General features: G+C 39.8%; 1 protein-coding gene across 1 annotated transcript; it reads right to left on the reverse strand.

The window, feature by feature from the left end:
* Nucleotides 1–27,713, reverse strand: txnrd2.2 (thioredoxin reductase 2, tandem duplicate 2). Its single transcript, XM_023271532.3, has 17 exons — nt 27,629–27,713; nt 25,531–25,596; nt 25,378–25,434; nt 25,133–25,277; nt 24,440–24,514; nt 22,745–22,823; nt 22,285–22,347; nt 22,004–22,074; nt 18,146–18,165; nt 17,698–17,789; nt 17,428–17,602; nt 10,298–10,434; nt 6,558–6,653; nt 5,692–5,784; nt 3,313–3,384; nt 2,870–2,967; nt 1–2,359 (listed from the first exon to the last, which is right to left on the reverse strand). Exons 1-17 carry the CDS (start codon nt 27,702–27,704, stop codon nt 2,236–2,238), a joined length of 1,539 nt encoding a protein of 512 aa, XP_023127300.2. The 5' UTR covers nt 27,705–27,713; the 3' UTR covers nt 1–2,235.
* Between the last annotated feature and the right edge of the window lie 47 nt (nt 27,714–27,760).

Consider the following 27,760-nt stretch of genomic DNA (forward strand, 5'->3'; position numbering starts at 1 on the left):
TCAGTTGGGCGTCATTACTTTAATGGTGACATGCGTTATTACTTTACATATAAATTATGCATAACAAAGCTTTAATGGAAAATTACACTTCTCTATTTACAACTGCTAAAGTTTACGACCAGGAGACATCAGGCCTGCACTCCCCAGTTTTGGGTTTTAGTGCAAGTCATCATTAGCTGGCCGACCTGAAAGTTGAACCCTGACCCCCCGTGAGGCGCAGCTGAGGTGAACTGAAATCTTGGGCCTTAAGTGGCGGATCAACAGTGAACAGAAATCATTCAAGTAGGACAGACATTTCCTACAAAAATTAAATACTGACGGATTTCATTTTGTGCGTGCGAGCAGCTGTACTGTGTATAAAATAACAGAGCACATGAAATAAAGCAGAAGGGAAGCGGAGGGTAAAGAGCAAACAGACATTACAGTTACACTGATGGCCTCAATGACTTCCCTCACGCTGCCTTGGGCCCACCCTGGGGTCTCTGAAGTGGCTCGTTAAGCACAGGAACACAGACTCAATTACCCTGGGCACCGCTCGCTGTTGTGTTGGTTGGCTGGTTGGATGGTTCTGTCCGTCTCTTGGCTCGGCCCGCCCCGCCACCCCCTCTCTACCCAGAGCTCCCCCAAGGCCCCTGCCGTGCAGCGCTGCAGCATGTGAGCCCTCTGTGCTCCGAGTGATAGAGTCAAGCTGTTCCTGCTGAGCGGAGGTCAGGGTCCTTCAGTCAGCACCTCGGCCCTGAACAGAGCACACAGGAATCCCCCTTCCCTCCCTAACTGGGGCTGGAGCTCGGCTCTCTCTCCTCCGGCTCGGGTCCAAATAAACCTGGTAGCTCTCGCTCTTTTTTCCTCTTACCATCTCCTGGCACGCTGTCACTCCCCTCATCAGAATCATTAATCAGACTGGGCAGATTAGACTTCAAATAAAAATAAACTACACCCAGCAGCCTCCTCTTAGGTCCCTCAATTTCTGCAGCAAGCCTCTTTATTGACAGCTCCTCCCTCCTCATCTACTTAATAAACCCAAGATGTTCAGTACGGGCAGCAGGTTGAACATTGGAGCACTTTGGCGTACTGTGGGGGTCCATTACTGCTTTATTGATATAAACAAATGGCCTTATCTTCAAGGGTGATGACTGCTGAGGGCTACTCTGCCATCCATGTAAACACACAACAGATAACCCTTATCAGTTTGGCACCCATGAAACAGGCCTGCTTTCCTGCTTCATCCAAAAGCACATATCTTTTATAGGGATTAAAAGGATTAAATGTGCAACCTGAATGTATTCAGGCCTATGTTTTAGCCAGTGACTACTTTGTCCTGTCTTCCGTTCTTGGCTCCCAAAACGTGAGAGAACTGGAGGGCAATAGTGCCACCTTTGGGTGAGGTTGAGAAGTGCAGCTGTAACAGAGCTCTAACAGCAGTCTTACCGATAGAGTTGTGTGTGTCTGAGATGTGGCATCCATACAGCTTTTGACAGCACATGTTAGTAGTTGCACTGTATTCTTTCCATGCATGTGGAGTTTGAGGTGTATGGGAGGAAAAGGAAGAGGTCTGCTCTACTCTGCTGTGCCCAAAACAAGCTGGAGCTCAGCGGCTTAAGTCCCTGCTGGCTGACTGACAGGCGCCCCGCCGACTATTTGTGTGTGTCCATGGGAAATGGAGCGGTGTCGCTGCGGCGACGGCCCCGGGGCCATCCATCAGTGTCATGGTAGGAGGGTGTATGGTATGTGTCACCTCCAAGACTAATGGACAGGAAGTACAGCCAGAGAAACAACAATATTTGCAGAATATATATTCAGAGGAACGTTCGGGCCCAGTCTACGTTTCTCTTACGGTTTCGACAAAACCCCGAGTGCAGGCCTTAATCCTGATTGATGATCCTGTTTATTTAAAAGACGCTCGGTCTGTGGCGGGGCTCTAACTAACCTGATCCATACCTCTGTGCTTTTAGAACATACACACAACATGTATGTACATGGAATAATAACAGTTTTAGGTAACACATGACATGTCAGTGACATTAACCTGGGCAGCCTGTGATGACCTGCATCACTGATCTATGACGAGACCTTTTTGCACAGGAGGAGAGCAAAAAACCAGCTGAGTGAACCTGAGGCCACATAAATGGAGAGGAACAAGGAGAAAAAGCAGGTTAAACCCAGACTAAATTCCTTCTGCTGTCACCCAGGGACCCTGTGTGCTCACTGTGTGTTCAGAGACCGAGGAGCTTAACCTCAGCAGCCAGTGACCGTGGCGTCCAAACCAGAGCGCTTTGTGATGCTGACCTTGACCACCTCCTCTGCACAGGTTGGGTGGATTCCTACTGTCTGCAATAGATGAGAATACGTCGCTCCGCACCTGAGACACACAAACAAGAAATGTTGCTCATACTCCCTTCAGCTTTCATTATTCCTGTGGTCAAATGAAGTTTACCAAATTAAAATAATCACTTACACCAAAGCTGAGTCTACTCAGGAGCACATGAAGCTGAGAACAGTTTTTAAATCACACATTACTTATTACAGGAAATAAGCTGACGACTTTGTGTCAAAAAGCTCTCTGAAAACATTAGTATTCCAAATAAATAATCACATCTAGATCCTGTATTATGTTCCACAGATCTTGGTGACTTCAATAGAGTTCAAATACATCAGAAGAACATAACTCACCACTAATAGGATGGTGGCTTCAAAGGACATAAATAAAATCTAATTAACAGAAACATGCAAATGTGATGTAGGACTTATTTAGCTTGCTGGATGCAGGGCTGCCCCTGTAGCTCATCTTATTCCCTTTCACTCTTCAGCTGTATGGTAATAAAGTTCAAAAAGCCTCAAAAACGGTCTTCAAAAAAGATGACAAACTTACTGGAAGCCCATAGCAAAGCCTTGTGTGACTTCTCCTGCATTTGGACCAGTGAAGTGCAGACCCAGGATCTTCTGATCACCACCCCGCTCACATACTACCTGAAGACGCAAGGAAAACAAAATCGAAACAAACGTCAGCTGAAGCCGAAAAGTTGTTACCTACACTTGTTTTACTACATGTGGCTTTCTCATCTTTTTGCCGCTGTGTGGCATATTTTTAAAACCATTTTTAGATCATTTTTAAAAATCTGTTTGGTTGTTTGAGCAGGAAAAGCAGATGCTAAAGTGGACACAAACAGACAGCAGTATTATCTGATGGTTAGAAGCATCACTCCTGTCTGCTCCTGTCTTTGACTAAGATCATGCACAAATGAATGTAACTCACAGAAAAGATATTATACAGCATTTAAATGAAAACTATATCTTTGTTGAGTTTTACCTTACCTTTATGTAACACTGGCTGGCATCGCGCTCTGCAACAGTGAACTCTAGAGGCTTGTAGAAAGCGTGGTAGATCTACACAGACACAAACACACAGGACACATGGTGTAAACAGGAGAAATAATATGGAATGGATTAGTGTTTTATATTGCACATTCTGCCTGCAGCCAATCAGAACTTCACAGTGACTTCAGAATAACCCTTTGTGGATCTTTGCTTTAACCAGTGGAGCTTACTGGTGTGCAAACAAAAGCACTGAGGGAATTTCCAGCAGCAATGATGATGATCTCTTCTTGTGTACATTTCATACAGTGATGCATTCACTTTGTGTAACAGAGGAAAACGAGGTAAACAAAAATTTGCTTTTAACAATGCAACTAAAATAGATCTGAGTACTGAGAGAGATTTATGGAAATGGCAACTGGTAACACTTAAAGTGCGCTGTAATGCACTACAAACAAATTAAATATAAGGTTCCGTTTCTACAACAGAATAAGAATAATATAAGGTCATAGCAGCAACTCTTCTATACTATAATTTGAAGTTTAATTCATCAAAAATGCAATAAAGAGCCTCATTATCGCTGATTCATATTCACACTTCTAATCTAACATCTGAAAAGTGTCTGCTTATGATACTGACTGGTTTTCTCCGTCCTTACTGAGACGTACGTGTCGTCGTGTGTTTTATTCTACGGGCGAGCGTGCCGACACAAGTTGCGAGGGCCATGCAGCTGTCGGGGGGCCGGTGCTGCAGCTCGTCCTCAGATCTCAGTGTACCTGTCATCACCCCATACACACCTCAATCAGGCCTCCTGCTCGCCTGTCACTCACAGCCAGGAGCCTCAGCCGGCTGGCTAAACCGTTTATCGACGGTGATGTGCAGGTGTTGGTTAGTATCTGGCACATCACGCACGTACACAAACAGGTACAACACAGAGCCGCTTGCTATTGCTCTGTATGTGTGTGTGTGTGTGTGTGTGTCAATGTTTGCTTAGGTGTTATGGGACATTGTGTTTTTTATCTAGGTTGACGGCAGTAACAAGCCTTTAATACGGCCTCTGCTGCTTTGTTTGCACGTGTGGCACATACCTAGTCATATATCACTGATACAGAAAATACATTCATGATACATCAAAGTTACAGTAACAGTCATGAAATAGTGCTGCACCGGTTTGCTGTTATACTAAAAAGAATGCACAATTTCTGCATTACAGTGTCATAAATTAACATTAATCGTTTAATTACCGGTACTTAATTTTGCAGACCAAAAATATGATGCTAAATGACTTTGTATTTCAAATTTAAAGATGTTTTTTCACCCAAAGACTACTTTTTACTTACAGGGGTCACGTTGACTAGGGCCTCCTCTTTTATCAAATGTGTATAATCATAGTGCTTGCTGTATGGTGCTATATTTTCAAGTGTTAAAATTTTAAATACATTTATGTTCACATTTTAAAAAGAATAGAATAGAACAGAAAAAAAAAATTATTCTGAATAAAAAACTATTTCAATATATACATGTAAAAAATATATCATATATATATAAACATATATATATAAACATATATATATATATGTATATATAAATATATATATACACACACACACACCTGTAAACATACACATCCACACATTTATTTTTATATGTCACTATGAAAAAAATACAAAAAAAAAAATCCTAATTGCTATTGCATTTTCCCTTGAAATGTGGACATCCATTCATTTTTAAAAAATTCTAGATCTGTATCTACTTTAGGCTGCACAGTAGATCAGTGGTTGCCTTGTAGCTAGAAGATCCCCAGTTCGCATCCTTTTCTGGGATCTTTCTGTACAGAGTTTGCATGTCCTCCCTGTAAATGCGTGGGTTTTCTCCAGGTACTCCAGCTTCCTCCCACAGTCCAAAAAGGTTAATTGGTAATTCTAAATTGTCCGTAGGTGTGAATGCGAGTGTGATTGTTTTTCCCTCTATGTAGCCCTGTGATAGACTGGTGACCTGTCCAAGGTGTCCCCTGCCTTCACCTAAGTCAGCTGGGATGGACTGCATCTGCTGACTGTACATCACAGGGCTAACACAGAGAAACAGACAACCATGCACACTCACACACTCCTTGTCATAGTCTGTGAGAGGAACCTGGTGAAAACCCATGCAGGCACAGGTAGAACATCCAAACTCCACACAGAAAAGCCTGATTAAACTGCAGAGGTTTTAGCTCAGGACCTTCTATCTGTGAGGCAACAGTGCCAGCCACTCATAGTGCCTCTTGTGAAATGTGGACATACGAAGGGCTTTTAATCAAAATACCTCAAATTCATTTTAGCAATAACTTTACAGTTGTATATCTACTGCCTAAAGCTGGACTATAGCAACAAATGTCACCTCTATGCCATCTTTTCCGTGCCTCTTCTCAGCCTCCTCCTCAGACAGACCTACACAGCCGTATTCCAGAGGGGTGAACACTGTGGTGGCAACCTGTCAAACAGAAGTACACACAGAATCAATCACTTCATCTGTTAATATTTATATCTTGTTTTTCTGCTAATTTAGCTCTCATGCATCTCACACATTAACAGTGGAAATGTATTTTCTGTACAGTTTTGATAATTTGCAGTATTTCATCATGTGGTAACCATTGTGATACGAGAGTTTCTGCAGAGATCTTTCCTACTGTTTATAATCCAGTTTTTGCCTAAAGATATAAGAGACAGAACTTCCATTAAATGCTGGAAAAAAGGTACTGTCAGGATTTTGTATAGCATTTTAAAGTATATATTTATTATTTGAATTTAAGGCCACCAGTAACTACAGAGCAATCAAGTTGTCATATATGTGGAAGTAAGGAATACTTCTGCTGTCTATTCCTTTAACGACAAATGTTCACAAACAGCATCAAACAGAAATAATGACATATTTAAACAGATTTATATGGTATGAAAACTGTATCAAACAGATATCAGTATATTGTTTTCCTGTAGGATGTGAACCCAAATAATAATGATAAAACTTGATCTGCTGAAGAATGAATGAGCGAATACAGAATTATGAAGAATGATGCTATTTTAGAAAATACTGGTATATTATGATATGAATTGTGCTCTAGAGAAGTAGGCAGTACAGTGTGATTGAGATGGGAGGATGCAGAGGAAACTCCAACCACAAAACAGCAGCATAAAACAATAGGAACAAAAAGCCACATGGTTTTGAAAGATGGAGTTAAATGATCAGCCTCAGTGTGTGTGTCTTACGTTGTCATAGTCCATGAGCTCAGTGCTCTGACCAGCCAATCTGCGGGCGAGGAGCTTTCCAGCTTTAATGGCTGTCGGGGTCAATTCAGGACGACCCTGGAACAACAGAGATTTGAATTTTCCTCAGTGCATCTCCACATCACACACATTCACATGCAAATCATTTCTCACTTTTGTTTAACTCACCGCCGCAATCAAAACTATTACTCGCTCAGGCTGTGAGACATTCTAGTGATGTCCATATACCCCAAAATCCGTGGCCTGTGGTCAAATCAGAGACATTCCAGGAAACATTCCTGAACTGAGCTTTGGTTGATTTGGATGTATGCTTGAATATTATTGTCTTCAATGATTATCAAGCTTCAATTTGCACACTAAGGGTATTACATTTTTCCTCAAGATAACCTGGTATTTAAAAAAACAAACATGATGCTAGTTACATTGTCAAGATTATCCATTACTGCATCTTATATTATATTACGTGGTCTGTACAGATACTTCTGCTTCTGCCTTCATCAGCTTCTCCTGCAACTCTCTGACAATAATTGAAGAGGTTAGTCCCAGCTATAGTTTTGTGATTCCCTTCCCCAATAATGTTGCTATTTCTTCCACATCCAGAAAGTTTTTTTTCTGTATCATGAGTTCTAAACTCTCCTGTGATGCTGTCAACCATATCTCTTGAAATGTGAATTGTCTTTTTTAAAACTTTGCCTTGTTGGTGTAAAAAAATTCTATTCTCTTGCCTTTTGAGAAAACTCCTTTATCTTTGTTATGCTTGCTACTCAGCTGAATCACCTACACAGACAGGATTTATATCTTTAGCACAGCGGAAGCAAATACAGTGAAGTTATAGTTAGAATTCCTAAAAGCTTCACTGGGTTTTGCAACAATGTGGTAGCTTCACAACAAGTAAGTGATTTTAAAAATGATTTTTAAATAGGGGCTTAAAAATTATGACATGTCTGTATTACAAGAAAGTCCTACAATTTGAAAAGATTTGGACACACATTTGCACTGCAGCTTGCATATGTCAGTCAACTTATACAAATATAATTTCTAGAACGCATAGATCATCAGAAAACACGTTTCAATTTGGTCGTTGGTCACTTTTCTTTCTCACACTTCTGACTACACACAGTAATACTCTACAGAAACAGTCTAATATAAACACACAGACAAGTTGGGCCATGAGTCAGTGACAGACAACAGAGACAAGTGGTAAACACTTAAACCGCCCAGTTCACTTAAAAAAAAATCTCTACTTCGGTGTTTTTGCCTTTATTGTTTTGGACGTCTGCCAAAACAGACAAACACAGAGCTAACTGAGCTGTGCAGGAAACAGTAGAGCTGCGGGGCAATTCTGAAGGCATGACTTAAACCTGTTAAATCACCACCACACATCCTGTTGTCCAAAAACATCTCCTGCACCTCTGCATGCATGTGGATGTGTGCTCTGGCATTCCAGTAACTGTTTAAACACCAGACAGCATACGTCATTATAATGCATTACTTGGCACTCTCTTCTGAGATGAAAAACAAAAAAAACTGAAACAACAAAACAGTGGACAAATTGTGAGGCATATCAACCCTCCTGCTTTTAAATAAAGGGAAAAAAAACCTCTCTGCCGCTGTGAAAAGCTGACAGACAGATTGGGGTGAAGCACGACTCATCAAAGCGAGCTGTCGATCAAAAAGACGCTCTGCGAGTGTGTGTGTGTCATGAAGCCTGGGAGGCAGGAAGGAAGCGCACAGCTGGTCGTGGTGAAAAAACAACACTGACATTACATGCAGCAGGTCTAACTAGTATTAACATGGCTGGTTCAGCTCAGAACACACACTGCCAATTCCAGTAAATATATATATATGGAGGCAGGTTAGTGCAGCTTAACAGAGTCTTCAGTCAAGTTTTTACTTGTGGAAAACAGTCGTGTATTTGTGCACAATAAAGACAAAACTTACTATTAAGATGACTATCATGCAATTTAAATAGTAAAAAAAGAAAAAAAACACTTCATCCTGTTTGTACTGCAATTTATCTGAACACTTATCTGGACTTTACCTTCTCCTTTACATTAGACATGCTGGAAATGTTAATATCTTTGCAAACTGATAGGAAGGAATATGGCTGCAAACAAATTCAAAGTTGGAGTCTGTACTCCTGGATAAAACCGTTGATGTTTTGGTAGTTGGCTTATTTAAATATTCAGCATGTGCCAGATTTGCCACCTCACTCTAACTGCCCCTTTCAAACCATCTCCCCTTGTCGATTCCTAATCCCTCTCCCAGGGCTTTATACAAACACTACTTTTGTTTTTCAGCACACACACAGAATGGATGGCTACCAGAGGAGATGTGAGATGTTCAGTGAATTCAACAATAAGTGTACTGGGTTATAATCCCTGGCTCAAACTTTAAGGGAACATCTCATTGTTTTGCATGTTGCAGGTTGTTTATTTTGTAATGATTATGAGCTGGAGGACTATTATAGTACCTACTTTAGATATAGAGCAACGCTTCTATCTGTATCTGCTTATGTTACAAAAATATCTGTATTTGGATTGTAATTCTGAGAGCATTATAAATGACTTCATCTTCTATTTTAAATTGTTGCCTGCTGCCATTTATCATGCTCATCAAATGTAGACTCTGTAACATTTGGCCACACTTCATGATATTTTTGTAAAACTTTGCTGTCATGTATATGTCTAACAGGAGGAGGTCCAGATGTATTTAACAGTTGAGATGTCTATGATTATAAGTAAGGCAGCTACTGACAAAAATGGACCATAGTAGCCAATTTTTCAAGGTTGTTTATGCAGTAGGTCGAAGCAAAGGTGACAGTGCATGCATTAGACCATGAAATAAAATAACTGCTGTACCACATCAGTCAAGTCTTATGTTGCACTGATCAAAAAATCTGGTGAAAACTGATGAAACGTTATGAAGAATGGCTGACTACTGAATTTTAGACTATCTATGTCTTTGTAATTAAAGTTTTTGTTTATAATTTTGCAAATCTACTACAAGCCCATGCTGGAGTGACATTGAAACATGTTAAAATGCAGTGAAAACTTGAACCATTGAGTGGCCCTGAGTGATCACCTTCATCCTGTGATGAAACATTTCTATCCTGATAGGAATGGACTCTTCCAGGAAAACAATACACAGTCACCGGCCGGTTTGATGAATATGAAACGAATGGTGACAATCATATGCTTCACAGTCACCAGACCTTACACCAGTTAAACAACTATGGGAGATGTTGAATCGACATGTTAGACAGTGCCAAATCAGGCAATACCTTTTGGAAAAATGGTGTTTATCTCTCCAACAGAGAAACTTGGAGAAAGTGTTCTGAAAATGTTCTGGTGGTAAAACACCTTACTAAGACACTTTATGTATTTCCTTTAATTTTATTTAATTTGCTACCTGAACGTATCGACAGGATCAACTAAAATGTATTCCAATCACGTAATGATGTGAATATCACAAGACTAAATGAATTTTCAGAGTTATGATGAGTTCAGTTTTTTTTTACTGTTGCCATCTCTGAACCACCTGTTTAAACTATGAAAAACATTTACAGTTCCTGGAAAGGGTGTGGACTTCCAACAGCTTTGGCATAGTACTGTTTTTTACAGTCTAATTTAAGACTAATATTTATGTAGCGTGTTTTTCCACTTGTGACTCCTATCAGGGCTGTTTCTGCTGTCACTGTGGGATCTGCTGACAATACCTACCTCGCTGATGTCACCAAAAGCATAGATGTTTGGCACCGAGGTAGATTCGTCTGCACCTACAATTAGCTTCCCAGTCTCCTTGTTGAGTTGTATGCCAAGCTTGTCGAGGCCCAGGGCTTTGGTTTCAGGAGCTCTACCTGAATTCAGAAGGATAAAACAAGAGAAGGGCAACATTACAGCACTATTATGATAAGAGGTGTGAAAGAGGAGAGAGTTATCAGAACACAGTCTGCTTTGTTTGTATGTCCCACAATGCTATATCTAAAATGGCAAAACCCCCTCCAAGAATTACAGAAGTTATCAAAAGATGACAGCTTATCCCGGCTGAATAAAAACCTGAACATAAACCAACTATTGTTAAATCAATTAGTAAATTAACACAAAATTAAGAGCCATCAATTCATACAATTATAATAAAAATGTAAGTCATTCATTAAACAACATCTCTAGGTGTCTATAGTCAAGTCAGCAGCTTCACTAATCTGTTCCTGAAGTTCCTTGAACTAAATTTTAACATCACCATGTTAACAAGTTCACAACAACATACTGATGCTTGGCAAAAATAATATTTACCCTGGTCAACATCCAAGTTTAGCTTCTTAGAATGCTAACATTAGCACCAAGCACAAAACTCAACATAGATGGACAGATATTCACCCGATTACTGGGCAAATTAGAATTTTGACCGGATGATGTTTTTAGGATAAATTGTCTGCAAACAGTTAATATATATAGAAAAAAAGAGGGAGGTAACTGTAAGGGTAAAAACGTGAAAGAACATACACAATATGTATATACCCAATATGTGCATGACGACGGGCACTAAATGGCATGTAAAGTGCTTGTATCAGCAGCTACTCTGGATTTTAAAGCATTTCAAACTTGGCACTTCCTCAGGCAGCATCGATACTGCCTGAGGATGCTGTCATTTTTCTGCGTATCTGTTTTTACCCTCTGCCAAAGTTTTTTCGTGGACCCATGACTGTACAAAATTTTAGGCCAATCCATCAAATCAAGTTGCTTCACTTCCTGGCAGCAGAAAAGCAGTGCAACACCGAAGACATTGAAATCTGTCTGCTGGGACTTTGAACATAGGTAGCAAACTCTAACTGAAAACTTATTTAGTAATAGCACATGTATTTTAGTCTGAACCAAAGACAGACAGACCAACTGGCTGTGTTCAAGTAACATTTGCTGGTACCAGCATATCAAATATGAGAATATGCGGCTTTATCCCTGTTTAGTAACATTGTAAATTGAATAGCTTTGAGTGTTGGAGGGTTGACTGGATAACAATTAACAGCTCAGAATTTAAAACAGCAATGTTACTGGTGGTTTTAAATACAAGTGCACCCCTTATTTAGAACTAGAAGTTATAAAACAACAACATCTGGCCAGCTGAGAGGAGAAAATGATGAGCAGTTGGGAACTGGGATCTCATCGATCCCACGGGACACCATGAGGTGCAATTTTTGACACTTCCTGGGGGATGGCTGACTGATGCTGTCGACACAGAGTCTCCATGGTGATGGAGCATGGACCACGCGCTCCCCCGTCCTCAACACAGCTCCTCACAACCTCCCTGGGTAGCATAATAAACACCCGGCCCTGAGATACCCATGTAGATGCTATCGGACAGCAAAAATAACAAACCCCCGAGACCCTTTTTCCTGGCTGGAGCCGAAGAACAACGTCCTACCCCCTCTGCTCAGAGCAAGGGGGCCTACAGGGACCGGTCTACTGCTCCACAGCATGTGTGGATGACGGGGATAGAAACCCAGAGCAGGAGGAGAGAGGGGAAGTTGGGTAGTCATTACCAATTCCCCAAAGTAGGACTTCTAACTACTTTCCTGTCTTATAAGACCAAAACCTTGCAATACATGTCTCCCTCTAGTTGGTGTAATTTGTGGTAGAATGCAACAGAAGTGTGCTTCTACAATAAATACAATTTTCTTTTTTGTAGTTATTATTTATTCATATACTTTACTTACTAGTGCAAATAAATCTGGCCCTAATAAGCATTTATGCCAGTATATACCAATATAAATGGTTGTCACAACTTATAATGTACTTTCATATGTTTATTATTATTATAGACTTAATTTATCATCCCATGAAATCTATTTCGATACAGAATTAATTATTAATCATACTATTTGCAATTATTAGTGAAGTATCTCTTCCTTGATAAATATTTATTCATTGTCTTTGGCAGCTGAGTAAACTATCTGGTGCTGGTGGGAATGGGATGTGAGTTACAGAACTGAAAGAGGTGGGCCTCAAGTTCAAGAATTATACCCTGTAGCTCATGAAGTCTTTATGAATTTTTAATATATTGAAAACACGCATATAAACAGTTTGTAAGATTTAGTAATCAGCTATCTTTATAAACGTTTGGGTACGATAGACTATTTCGTTCATGCTGCATACTACTTATAAATGCTACAAAAGGACGAGTTACGATAAAGCGGTGCCGATTTAGTTAGTCTAGTCTAGTTTTGTCTAGAGTTCAAGTGAAGAGATTGCATCTCATAATGGTCTGTATCTTGTCTCAATGGTTGTCCAATTCAGACACAAATACATTTCTGTAGCTGTGATGCTGAACATTTGTTAGTCTGCTTTGAAAATATTGAATTACAGCATTAGCTAGTCCAGAAAGATCAGTATTAGCTTACAAAAACCCATACTGATAGAATCTGAGTGATAAGTATAGACTTTCTTTTAAAATGTCCGGCCTTCCTGTCTGTAAGTCCAGTCACTGCTGTACTACAGAACTGAGCAGTCGGCTCCATTGTGCAGCAAGGACACAACAACAGCTGATAAGGGACTCGGTTGGAGCTTGGGCACACTCACACACTATGGTTCCACAAGTAGGCCAATCTGAACAAAGAATGTTGTGACATCAAGAGGAAGCCTCTAGACTGCTAGGCTAATTAGCCACAATAAACCTCCACGAGTTGAAATGAGAGCTGGATGCTTATCTGATCAATCAAATGAACAAAGACAAAAGGCAGAGAAATGTGACAGGAGATTGTTATTCTTGGGGGAATAGATCATACAGAACGCCAAAAACTGACATTGTGTTTCATTTCAGGCCAAAAAAGATTTTAAGATGCTAATTGATAAAGTGTTCACTAGTTGTAGAAAAAATGTGTAGCTTCTATGAGTCACAAAGAGAGTGGAAATGTATTGACATCTTAGTGTAAACTCTGACAATTTGGTTTGTTTGACTATCACAAATTTCCCTCATTAAAAATGAGCTGTACCTCAAACCTTAACCAACAACATTGTTACCATCACTTGTTCCTTTTCTTCCTAACGTGCCGGTAAATTGTCACAGCACCAGTACTGTACATCATTCTACTCAAAACATATTCTCTCTCTCTCTCTCTCACACACACACACACACACACACACACACACACAAACACAAGTAGGTGAGGATCTGTTGTTAAATAGGTGATGTCATGTACTTCTTTGTACTAATCCTACTTTCGCAACATTTTAATGGAAATGTGATGACAATTGCAGGGCTGTTTGCTTATGCTGCCAGCGCTTCCAGTCAAATCTGATCAGACCACACTGACGCAGGGCTGAAGAAGAAGGTTAGATGAGTTTTGAAGTCTTGAAGTCCTGACATTATGCATATATGTGGGTTCATCATTATATTTTGGCGGGTCTACCAGAATACAGATACATGCTTAAATGTAAAAAAAAGCACATTATTTTTCTCATACTGTATACTGCTGCAGCATCTCTTGTCAACCTCTTTATGAACAGCTCTTCCTTAGCTCCTGTTCACACAAAGAACCTCTGCTCTGATTGGTCAGCTGTCCAACAACAGCAAGGAAAAATCATGACTGATGAGGATATTGAAAGTGGACAGTGGGCAGTGTGGGGGGGGGTGTCTGTAAAGGTAATCTGTAAGACATAACTTGCATGTATATACTGTGAATAAAATACACAGTAAAATAAGGTGTTTTTTAGGCAGATAAGTATCATTGACAAAGAATTACTCCCTCCGGTGTGGACTTCAGGCTTAATAAAATTTTTATTTATATATATATATATATATAACAGATATATATGTGTGTGTGTGTGTGTGTGTGTGTGTGTGTGTGTGTGTGTGTGTGTTTTGTTTTTTTAACCATTTCTTTTGTTTTGTTTAATTTCAAATTGTACTTCTTTTTTTCATATTTAATGATTAAAATATTCTTTAGGTTGAAAACAAGCTTTCTCTCCTTTAAGGGTCACATCTTCATTTCATAGTAACAGGAATAATGAAAAGTGTTGCATTTTGTATTTTAAAGCACACTGTTGTTTAGACAGTATTTGATGGTGAAAGTCAACGCTACAAGTGTATTTTAGAGCTGAAATTAAGCGATTTGGAGTATTGTTCATTTTGTGTGACACTGCCATTCACAGAGTAATGCAGACAGACTGTTAGTCAAAACAGCAACATTCAAGGATGTCATTGGTGCCTTGTAAAACTGAGACAGGCAAATGGCCTTTTAAAAAAAAACTAGGAAATGTTAAATGACATCCTTGAGCACTGTAGAGGGCAGTGAGGAGGAAGACTAATGTATCCACTGTCTGTACGTAGACAGGAAACGTGGAAATGCTCTGTTTCCTGGTGTATTTCTTTCACCACACCTGGACAGGGGAGCGGCCATGAGGTCAGGAAGGAGCAGGGGAAAGGTGGAGGGAGGCAGGGCCATGGAGAAGGATGTGGTAGACGGTGGTGATACTGTCCCCCGGTCCCCTCTGGCCTTTAATAACTCCACAGAGGCCTGGGACCCCGCCTGGCCTCTGGTGTAAGGCCACAGTAAGGGGAAGTGGCCTTGTACTCATAACTCCTGCATCCACACATCAAAGAGCAGACACCACGGTGGGACTGGTTCTCACTGAACTGTATGGGAACGAAAGCTGTCACTGATACACATGCTGCCCTCACAAGGCTTTAGCTTGTTGTGCTAACACAGATAAACCTGCTGTTTTGTAATCTGACAACTTCTGGAAGTGTTTTAACTGCTTTGATGTAAAGTGAAGAAATTTGAAGCTGCACAATTTGAGATTTTGCTACAGGTCATACAAAAAGTAATGTGAAAGAGGCCAAAAAACAATCTACAATACTTCAGAGTCAGTGCACTGTGAATTGGTACCAAAACAGTATAAATGCCTGTTATTGCTGAGTCCCCAAATGTCTCGATTTTGATCTCTCACTCTAATGAATATCGGAAACACAAGGGACGCATCGTGTCACACATGTCAAAACATCTACTGATGCATACACTCAATGCGAACATCATTCTCACCAGCAGTCTTACGCTGAGACGACATGGGAATTTAGTCACGGGAGGGAAGAACGAACGTCATCTCAGCTGCAGGGTCACACACATCCTCGTCGCTGTCACACGCACTGAACAAAGGGACCCTCTCCCCCTCACGCACACACTCCCAAATACAGTAAAAAACCTTTTAGTCAGATTTTCGGAAGCAAAGTGTTGCCTTTGAAAGCGTTCAAAACAAATAAACCGACGGCTGCGGCCCTGACGGATGTTCCTTCCATTGTTACTCGTTCTGCTGGTGGAGAAGTGAAATGATAGTATAAAGAATGAATAGCTGAGGAAGAGGAGGAGGAGGGCTGCTGGTAATGGCAGGCAGAGGGCCGCAGGCAGGGATGGCAGTGACAGATGCATGGTTGGTTTCCGCAGGACTGGCATGGGCAGGAAGGCTCGGAGAGAGAGGACAAAGAGGGGAACGTGGTGACCCTGTGCCTGGGTGCATCCTGCCCCGTCCTGCTCTTCTCCAACCAGAACCAGAGAGCCAGCGGTGGCCGATTAACACTTCCCCTGGCCATTCCCATCACTCACGCTTTATTACTTTGTTTTCAGCCTTGATTCTTCCACTATCTGCTGACACTGCACTCTATTTAGGATGACAATGACAACTGGTGGCAGTGAGAATACAGTCACACCAATGTTTTAGCTCAGGGATGTATATCTACATCAGAGGGAAACAATATGGGTGGTATATTACACGTAATCCTTGGAAAAGCAGTTAAAATAGGGGATAAGGACTTAATTACTGCCATGCCATTCAGGTATTTAGGATCTGGTTTATAAAAAAGTTGCGTTGTTGTTGCTTCATAATTAAAATCGACCCAACTAAATAAGTCAGGTTTAGCATACCTGAGCTCTTAATTCTTCTGGGGGAAGTCCTAAGGTCTTACATCAATTGAAAAAAGTCCAAGGGTTGAGTCAGTGGAGACCAAATTAAGTCTCACATCCATATTTTACACCCTTTATAGACCAGAAGCTTTATCACACTACTATGCACATCAGCTTTAGAACTATATCACTGTGCTAAATGTATCTCCCAACAACTTGCTCTTCTGTATGCTGCATTTGAGCCATTCTGCATTTATATTAATGATCAAGTTTGCTTTATTTTGCTCTCAGTCTCCCCAACTTTTTTCCATACTTGTCAGTTATCTGCAGTTCAGCCAAATACTTCCTGAATGTTTATCATGTGACTTTTATCCATTGATGCATCATTCTGAGGAGAGCAAATTGTTTTGTGTTTACAGGATCTATTGAGTCCAAACTGTTTATTTTTTGTACTTTTTATGATCAGACATGTATAAAAAAAAAGATTTTGATGAAATAAGGATTTTGTTCCTTGTAATTTTCTCAATGTAATGCATGCCAAATTATAAGTTCATGGGCTGTCATAGAGTTGAAAATCAGACAGTTCTTTCAGATTATTGACTCCAATAAATGGTGTAACTTAAGTGATTTTCTAAAAATACAACATGTCTTTTAAACCCACCGGTGGGTTTAGAGGGTTAATAGTGTCATATGAAAGTTGGGAGGCTGTTTAAGAAATGCCTCGCATATTCTTATTTCTTTAATGGTTCTGGATGATATCAGGCTCAAATATGATAATTAAATGTTTTTAGGTACAAAACAATTCAAAACTTCCCGTAAAGGTCAAGTCTTGAGCTGCCATCTAACTAAGTCTACAGTTTAGCATCTGTGTCACTAAGCAACACAATGAGCTCATACCATTTCAGGTATATTGTTCTTTTTTAAATGACCCCAAAAAGTCACACACACAAACGAACTCACCAACTGCCCACAATAAAGAGTCGTAGGTGTCCTTTTGCTCAGCGCCTGTCTGTGTGTTGGTCCAGGTCACCTGCAGGGCTCCTGAGGAGAGTTTGTCCACTCTCTTTGGGACACACTTCCAAGCAAATTTGGTCCCATAGGCCTCCATGTAGTCTGTCACTAGACCTGCCATTTGCTCCATGAACCAAAAGAGAATGTTCGCCTTCAAACATGACAGAAAATACTAATTTTATGTCCAGAATATTCAGACTGTTGCTAAGAAAGCAATACCTGATCAAAACCCCGGAGGGCGATGCTGCGGACCATCACTGTGGTGTCCAATCCAATGCCTGTGAGGAAGCCTGCACACTCCAGAGCCACATCTGAGTAACACTAGGCTGAGGATTACAGTATTTTTCTCTATTTATAGGTAAAAAAACACTTGACGTGTGGCCCTAGCAAGAGTTACGTAGCTTTAAAAGAAGCAGCACTCAAGAATAGTAAGATAACATCTAAACTGGGGTTGGAAAGTTTGTTTTATCACCGTTCCTATACAGTGCTGCAGGTACAGCACTCTAACTTTTAAAAAGAGTGAAGAATTCTTCAAAAATACTACTTGAATCTGGGTCTGATGCCAGTAACTTTTTAATAACTTAATTACTTTACATTATATCAACTGATTACCTGTGGACTTTATACAGTGGCATCACTTACAAGCTCTCTGGCAGACAAAGGATACAGCTGGCTCCAACCACAAGTCTGCAAAACACAAATTAAAGGGGAGCTCTTAGCAGAACTAACAATAAAATAAGATACATTTCATCATCTGTGCAGCACACTTTGGCCAAATAAAACAAAAGCCAATCCAAAGCTTAAAGCTGAAAATGTTTACTTTAAATCCTAGAATTAGAGAGGTGATGAATTACAAAACTTCATAACCTAAGAAGTGAAGAAGTGCGAAGAAAAGGTCGAAAACAGGGACAGTAAAAACTATGTGTGTGTGTCTGTGTGGTCCACGTGAATCACACTTGTAATCCAGCCATGAAATCTGTAGCGTTGAGGAGGGCTAATTGCTAGCATTTAGGCTAATCCCTGCGGATGGGGTGTGCCATGTTCAGGGCTCAAGTCCACACATCGGCCCGCTGAGTGAAGCCCATCATCCACACTGATGAGGCCCTTTTTTGCATTGTTTTTTACTGCTGCAAACCAGACGTTCTTCCCTTTACGTCTGCTCCACCTGACAGCTCTGGAAGCCTGCGGCACATCCTGATCTGGTCCATGCTAACACAAACCACTCAAAGCCCCAATACCCATTTTCCCCACGTCTGCGTAATGCACAGCAGCACTTAGCACATATTGTGAAGTGGCTTAAAGAAGATTAGGCAAAGAGCTTTAGCTTGATTTTACACTTTCATCACTGAGAAACAGTCTCCTTCCCCCTAACCCTTCTTCGTCTCTATTGTGTTTTATAAGGGTCTAAAATCTATACAGACCCAAGACATGTTTCAGTCAAAAGATGATTAGAATCTTTACAACGATGCTGATATTTCAGGGGGACGAAGACAGAATTGGGAAACAGACATCATATCTACTCTGCCTTATTACAAATCAGGCAAAAATAGGGGTGAACTTATTATTGTCCAATACCCAGCTTCTTACTCCATTATCAGTTTTGTTATTTGTTTTAAAACCAATTCCATATCAAATAAATCAATCCAAAAATGTAATACTGTCTGTCGTCACCTCTCTTTCCTGCTGACAACTCTATTTGATTGACTCAATGCAACTGATAGTCTATCAACACTGATGGATAAATGTTACAAAAGTTGTCTTTAATTTAATCATACGTAAATCATAAAGAAACAAAAGCATCTTTCCTAAGTTTTGTGTTGGAGTTCGTGGCATTCTAAATTATAATGAAAAGATTTTCATTTTAACTGCAAAGTATACCTTTCATTGGTCTTCTTGATTACAATAATCTGCATTGACTCAGAAAATGAAATATATCTGCCAATAACTGAGTGAAGTCACTACTTTCTGCATTTACTAAATCAATGGAACACTTGCATCATGTGTTTTATTTTCTTTCCAAAACATCAAAGACATAAAAGAGTCAAAACTATAAATGTATTGACTAAAGTGAATGGTGAAAAGGCCAGGCTGTCTCGTCCATATGTGTAATGTCTCAAAGGACACTGGATTCGCATTTGAAGTAAGAATTAGGACAGAGACCCACCCAACCAAAGGAAATATTATAAAACTCTTGAGACTTAGGCTCTGACAACAGACTGTCTGTTGCTGCTTGTTAACCTTGGGAAGTTCTTCAAAAGCTAATGCACTGATAAGCAGTACATTCAAAAACTCTTTTGTTTCTTTCAAGTGCATAGGTTGATACATTTATAAATGCTTGATGTCAGTCCAACTTACATGTCTTTTTAAATTATTATTATTACTGTAAATGAAAGCAAGTGGTCTCCACAGTATTCTGCGGTCACATTACTGTACATGTTGGGTTTTCCTCCCTCCCTCCATTTAGAGTTTCTTCTTATACACTGGGGATTTTATGTGTGCTTTGAAACTATGGAAAGCAGGGAAGGGATGCTGATGTCATCTGCATTGTGGTGTCTTTATCCACTGTACAACACATCACAGAGTTAGATCCTGAATCTAACCTAAACCTACATTTAAATTTAAAATGATTCATACTCATGGCAAATTTTAACTTGGAGTGAATTTTTATTTAACCAGTAATTTTTGTCTGGCTCCAAATGACATACAAATGTTTAAAATTGATAATTAACATCTCTAACACAATATCTTATTGTTTTTCTCACTTGTCATACCAGCCAGAAGAAACCTAATGCTCAAACAAAACATCACTATGGATCCAAATATGACATGAGTATGAATAACTGTGGGCTCAACTGTACGAATCCAGCTGTGTCAATGTACTGGCCTATCCTAAGACCAGTATCTGGCCTGCTGGCACGTGCTCAGTGTTTTCTCCTGATATCATGATGATGGCAACCAGCTCTGGACTCTGGCCTCGAGGCCAAATCTGTCATTTAGATGTGTGTGTGTGCTCCAAGGTCCATTAAACACCCATCACTCGTTTGTACCCCCTCCTACACTCCCCCGGCCTGTGGAAACAGCCTCTTGGATGATCACCTGCACAGCTGACGAGTCGACAGCACAACAACGTCTCCGGCTCAGGCTGAGGTGTGTGGTTAAGTTCCCTTATAGAGGAAGCTAATGCTAACCCACAGCTAACGCCTGTCTGCCTCAGGCGATGTCGAGGACTCCACTAACCATCACACTCTTACACGAAAGGACTTCCTGAGCTCAAGAGGTCTCTGAGAGTGGATAATTCAGCTTCATATACAAACCGTTGAGTGGGTGAAGACTACAGGTGATAGCTTAAGAATGCTTATGGTGCACTTGGATTAATTTGTGGATTAATGACTTTGTATTGCCACCAAGTGGTGAAAAAGCTGAATATTAGACATATTACTATACACAACTCACTTTATAATTAAAATTGTGTTAGTCCTACACAGGATAATGCATTAAGTTGCTGTATACCCACTGGCAAAGTACACAAGAATTACATTAAAAAAATAATGTATGTAATTAAAACAGTTAATAACTCAATATCCCAGGTGCAGACAACTTAGATTCACATGCAGCTTTAATATCAGAATAATTATTTCCTCTTATCTATCACCGTTAAGCAAACAACCTCCACAGCCCAGGTATACCACAACCACTAGTCACCATCTGCACAATGTGCCAAGAGGAAACATCAGGGAAGGACCAATTAACCAGGTGATGACAGAAGCTAAATGGCTGGATTAAAGGGCTTGTTCTGTAAAGGTCAGGATGCACGCCGCTAATCTGAATCATGAGGTGAGGACAGGCTGACAGGAAGGGAGAAAAACAAACCGCATGTCACCGATGAATGATTACAGTGTGTGACAGCGGGATGTGCCGTGTCAGCGAGCAAAGTTAGTGTAATGGGTAGAGTAGGGCAGTAATACTGCAGAGGTTGGAGGGTCTGTTTCCCTTGAAGCACACTATATAAAGAATGACGGCAATGTTTTACAGTCAAGGGTAAAAGTGTTATTTTGGGATAGATGCTGTAGCCACAATTTTAACTATAACTTGGTTTTACATCAACTGGATTAAAACTCCTTAATATAATAATATTAAATCAGAAGTATATGCAAGTGTGGGTGGCACAGTGGCTCGGTGATTAGCACCGTCGCCTTTCAGCTAGAAGATCCCCAGTTTGCGTCCTGGTCTGGGATCTTTCTGTGTGGAGTTTGCATGTTCTCCCTGTGCATGTGTGGGTTTTCTCCAGGTTCTCCAGCTTCCTCCCACAGTCCAAAAACATGCTGAGGTTAACTGGTAATTCGAAATAATCTGTAGGTGTGAATGTGAGTGTGATTGGTTGTCTGTATAAGTAGTCCTGTGATAGACTGGTGACCTGTTCTCTTGCCTTCAACCTAAGTCAACTAGGATAGACTCCAGCCGGTGTACAGATAATGGATGGATGTTTGTGTGTGGGAAGATGTTTTGCAAAAGAAGACATCCTCACGTTTTTCCAGGAGACTTTTTCAGCCAGAATATATCATCACTGGTGACACCATGCTCCATCGCTCCAGGGATCTGTAATAACAGTCAACAGATCTATCAGAAATATTTAACACAACATACCAGGAACAGTTTTCTTTCTAAATTCTACTGTTTTAAAGCTTGTGTGTGTAGTGTAATGCTTCCAAATTGCATTCTACTTAACTTCCAGGGCTTCAGTGTCTAACAGGTAACCAACCAAACAACACACAAACATGTCTATGGAATGATGATGCTGATATTTACATTTGTGGGGTATTTGGGCCGTCCACCTGTGGCGATCACAATGTTTTTGGCAGTCAGGACTGTCTGTAAGAGAACGGAGGGAAACATGAAGTAAAAGCTTTTGTTCATATCCTTCAAAAAACAAGGAAATGTCAAATGAAAGCAAGTGGTCTCCACAGTATTTTGCATTAAGGTGATGATGGAAACTCTTTGAAATCACTGAAACAAGTAACAGCACTCTTACAAGGTATGTAGGTGTTTTAGGAATTCACAGTTTTTGCACTTCAAAGTACAAATTACTAACTTAACTCATTTAAATTCAGATTTTACATTATACTGAGAGAAAAAAAGTAGCACAGAAATATTACCTAGAGGTACAAAAAAATTTGATTATAAACATGTCCAATTTGGTTGTTGTATATAAAGAATATAAAACATGTCTTGATGGAAAGCAAGTTTGTAATGTGACTTAGCAGCCCACCTCTTTCCCTGCTTTAGTTAACCCTTTAACAGTGTGTTCATCCAACAGACTTCCTTTGATGTTCAGATATTTTACCTTCCTGTAAAACAGAAAAAACAACAGGTTGCTAATGCAGATTACTACTGTAACGCACTACAATGATACACTCTCTACACTGTTTGTGCTGAAATGTACAGAGAAGAGGCTGCGACAGGGCTGCATAGTAGCCTGATATCATGTGATCTGTTTCTAGCTATTTTCTGAATGTTTCATGATTCCATTTTTTGGGTTTGTTTTATTACCAGCAGGAGGAGGGGATGCAGGTTACAGAGCTATATCTCTTCATGGATCGGTTTAACACCTACTGAGTGTCCAGATCAAGAGCAGAGAAGCGGATTATGCAGCAGAAATGATTTCATCAGTTTCTTTTGACTGCGTCATTAAATTCAACTTTGGTTCCTTGTACAAAACTGATTATACCTTTGCTACCTATTCATTCTATGTGTATGTCCTAAGGAAAAACCTTAGTGTTTGTAAAGAGCTCTGGTTCTATAAATGAGATACAATGTGGCTCAGAGAGATCCACACAACACTGTTTCACAAGTCCGGTGCATTCTCAAGCTCATGTACAGGAAAAGGAGGGGAGATGGGGAGGAGACAGTGGAGGCAAGAGGGACAGTAAATCTGTCACTTGCTAACCATCTAAACACGCTCACCAGCTACATGTCAACAATCTTCCTCCAGACTCCACCTTTAAATGTTTTTAAATTCAGCACAAAGTGAGCTATTCCGTTGCCACAAACAGGAACATAAAATATTGTTTTGAACTCATTAGTCAGTGGGAGCATGACTGATTCTAAATTCAAACTCATGTGGTACCTGTTACATACTTCTACGTAGGAAAATTTCATTTAATCAACAGTGAATGTTTATTTAACATCTCCACTCAATTAGTATTGGATTCATAATGAATATGCTTGGTGGAATGACTGGCTACAGCTCTGTGGTTAACAAGGCCTCCCTGCTGTTTGAAAGCACAGCCGCTTATGGCTAACCGGTAATAAAAAATCTAAAAAAAAAAAAAAAAAAAAAAAAAAAAAGATCATATTTGAAGCATTACTAACATTCCGAGTCCAAGCAAATGACTTCATCGAATTGAAAACATTTAAGCCTGGGCACATTCTCACAGAGGTTAACACCTGTTTGCCCTCCAGCCAGCCATTCTATCAACATGTGGTCGTTGACGATCAATCCTTCGGCTGTGTGGTGTGTGTGTGACAGAAATGTACCGCCTTCAGCAATATCATGCCATGAAAACAGAAAAAAATGGAAGTAAACCAGACTGGGATATAAATATTTGTGAGTATCTTATGGAAACGCGGCTTCTCTGCAAGTATATAATGAAAAATGATGATAATGGAAAAAATGCAACGGAGAGGAAAGAGGAGTAAGTGGGAGGGACATGGATAAGCACACTATATCTATTCTACATAACAATCATTGTACACAATCTAAAGATATACCTTTTTTTTTTTTTTATCATGTGAGGGTTTAGGAACCTTTAAAAGATGAACAATTTCTCAAGCATTTACTGAACCAATTGTTCCTTACTTATTACCTCCCATATTATTCCGTCTAAATGCATTAACCAAATGAAACATCATCAGTGATATCAGTAAGTATAATAATGAAATAAGCCAATCTGCTGTCACTTACTTGTCCTGGAGCTGAACTCTGTGACCCCAGTTCAGAGACCTGACATGGTTCTGAATGGCTTCTGCCATGGTGGGCCTGGAACACACACCAGAGGTAATACTATAAACACACACTTTCCATAAACACTACATAGAGTGAAAAAAAGAAGGACCAAGATTGTCTTATAGGATGTTAAATCAAAAAATAAAAAAAGTTTGGTTTGTTTCAAGGTCATTTTTAATCATGGGGCCAAAATTGACTAGATACATTACCAGTGTGTTTGTCATTTTAAAAACATTAGTTTTGGGTGTTTTAATGAGCTGATTTTTAAAACTATTTTTCAAAAAACTGCAGTGCAGGTCCATACCCTAAGGAATTCCTTTGTTATGCTTACAAATTACCACCAAAGCTTCAACACTGTAAACTAGAAGAAAAGAACAGACTACTAAAACATGTATTGTCCCTGAAGGATAGAAAGAAATCACACACGAGTAACCAAGAGAAGTCCTGTTGTTTGACCATGACCTGGATGACTAAGAACCTACACAGATACAACCAAGAGTTAACTTTCTATCAAGGACAATGTCTTACTGCGATTCCATCACTAGATGGTGCTGTTGGGCTACAAATTCTTCACACTGACAGCCTTTTAAGCAAGGGCATTACTCCTCTCTTCAAGTGATGAAACCGTGGTTAAGCCTGGGTTAGACCTACCAGTCATGGCAGACTGTTCCTGAGATCTGCCAGCCGTACTTCTTAGCATCTTTGACTGCAGTGCCAAGTAGAGCAGCCTGGTGCATGAGCTTCTTAGGAATGCAGCCAACATTGACACATGTACCTCCGAGACCCCACTTGGTGCCTGTTTGGAACAGCATTTTCATACATACTCAAAAATGTTGTGGCTGAATTTTGTCTAGTGGAAGCAACTGTTGAAGCGTGCTCTGTTCAGTGTATTTTACCTTTAGCAGATGGCTCCACGTAGTCTAAAACAGCAACTTTCTGTCCCAACTGTGCCGCTGTAAAATATGTATAATTAGTGTCTTACTACATGAAAATTAGTGTGTAAAACATAGATGTCCGAACATGAAGAAATAATAGGTAAAAGACCTCACCTTCTTTGGAGCAGGCGAGGCCTCCTGAACCCCCACCGATGACCACCAGGTCATAGTCATACTTCGCTGTATGAGAATATTGAATAATGAATACCAGGGTTTAATAATTCATCAGTTTCAAATCAAAATCTCAGTCTGACACAATGCAATTATCAAATTGTAAAGGCTGCAAATCAGGATATACATTAAGCCCTTGACGCCTATTGTCACAAATTTGCAACTTTCATTGAGACTGCAGTCGAGATAGAGTATCCATTCCCCCAGTGCCGGCTTGTGCATATTCAATACGTACCTCGGAACCTTTTGCAAGCACTGGTTTCTCATAGGACCGGTCGGAGTGGGACCTAATTATTATTTATCTGTTATTATCGTTATATATCTACGTATCTATGTTCTATATGTAATAGATAAATTAACAATCTCCACTTATTTTAGCATCAGCTGGAAAGCAAAGCAGACCAAAACATGTTTTTTATTTAATTATAAATAAATTCAGGTGTCAAGGGGTTAACCCAGGGTTTATTGTTTTATTATTATTTTATCTTACTTGATTGCAGAATGTGCAAAAGAGGTTGTTTCAATTTCAGTGACTATTCGCAGTATGATCATATTATTATTATCTTTTAAAATATTTTCTAGAATATTTTCTTATTTGGATTATTATATCCATTATATTAACTATCATTAGTGTTTTACTTATTTATCTTATTACAGTCTGGGCAAAAATAGTTCTATTGCCTATGCCACTTGAAAAAAATGTAATGACTAAATTTTTGGAGCAATTTCTATCTTTAAGTTTTCATCTTTGCAGTAGAATATAGAGCAGTTTAATGTTTCGATGGTGTCTCCTGTGGTAATGACCATCACATTTATAAAATCTATTATTATTACACAATGAATATTGAACTGGAACTTTTTTTGAATGTGGAAAATTTTATATTTTCCACCATATTCTTCAGGCCTATAGTATAATAATGGGTTTGTTCTTTTTACATGTACTTAAAGTATCAAAAAAGATTGTCTTCCTGATAAAGCATTTTGAATAAGCAGCATTTAAGCTCTACACTTTGGGGAATCAATCAATGAAGTGCCATGCCATTCAGCGTTCATTCATTTTTCTTCACCTAATCCGATCTTTTGCTTTCTGAATTGTGACTGTTGCCCGTTCCATGTGTAGCCATGATGTCGGTCTGTCTAACATTTTCATCCTCTGTCTGCCTCATCCTCTCTTCTCATTCACTTTTCCAGTTGTGACGATATATTCCAGGGTCTCTTTCCTTACGATGTGTCCAAAAAATGTTGCTTGCCATTTCCTAATTTTGATCAACAGCGTACAATTTGCATTTGGTAAATTTAAGACATCATCATTGCTTATTCTGGCCGTATAAGACATACGGAGCGTATACGATACGTAGCAAGAGTACATTACAAACACTCATACCAACACTTAGCAAATTAATCTGAGCTTCACAGCATACAAGACAACACACAGTAACCTGTTATGGATATACTTTAAGAGTTTAGGAAGGACTCTTTTCTTTAACTGATAACACAACTCACCTCATTCAAGCTACTTTATTTAGACTTTAAGAACACGTTATCCTGATATTTCCGGCAAACACAGGTTTGCAGCTGACGTGTAAATTCGTGCAGATTAAAAGTCGTCACTCCTTCCAGCAGCAGCAAACTTGATGAGGACTTGTTTAGGTAGACGTTTTCAACAAACAACACCTCTGTTTATCAGCACCACTTTACAAAGTTGTATCAATGGCCAAGTAATGAAGGTTCAGTTTAACACTTTAACAGTCCAGCTGTTGAGCAGCTGTTCGGCAGTAACAGTTCAGTGGCTGTCAGACTGACTAGTTAACGCCACTACAATAACACTGTAATAATGTAATGTATGATGTACTGCGGAGAAAGACGTGTTTAATGTGTTTAATCGACTCAGACTGACGGGGACGCAGTCAGTTCCAGCAGCTCCTCTCAGCTCCTGCATTGTTTGTGGTTCAATTATCGAACAGAAACGTTTCCAACTGCTAACTTCACGGAGTTCGGCTGTCTTAACTCCACACAAGCACATTTATTAAGTCAATACTACCTGTCAGGTTTCTTGTGAAAACACGCAAACAGTGAGTCCTTTTCCACCGGTGTCTGCCCCTACAGAGGGCAGCCATGTTGTTATTATGAAAGGACCCAGGACGGAACTACGGTGGCCGCAGACCTGCCTGAA

This window comes from Amphiprion ocellaris, chromosome 6, assembly GCF_022539595.1.
Source record: "Amphiprion ocellaris isolate individual 3 ecotype Okinawa chromosome 6, ASM2253959v1, whole genome shotgun sequence".
NCBI classification, from domain to species: Eukaryota; Metazoa; Chordata; class Actinopteri; family Pomacentridae; genus Amphiprion; species Amphiprion ocellaris.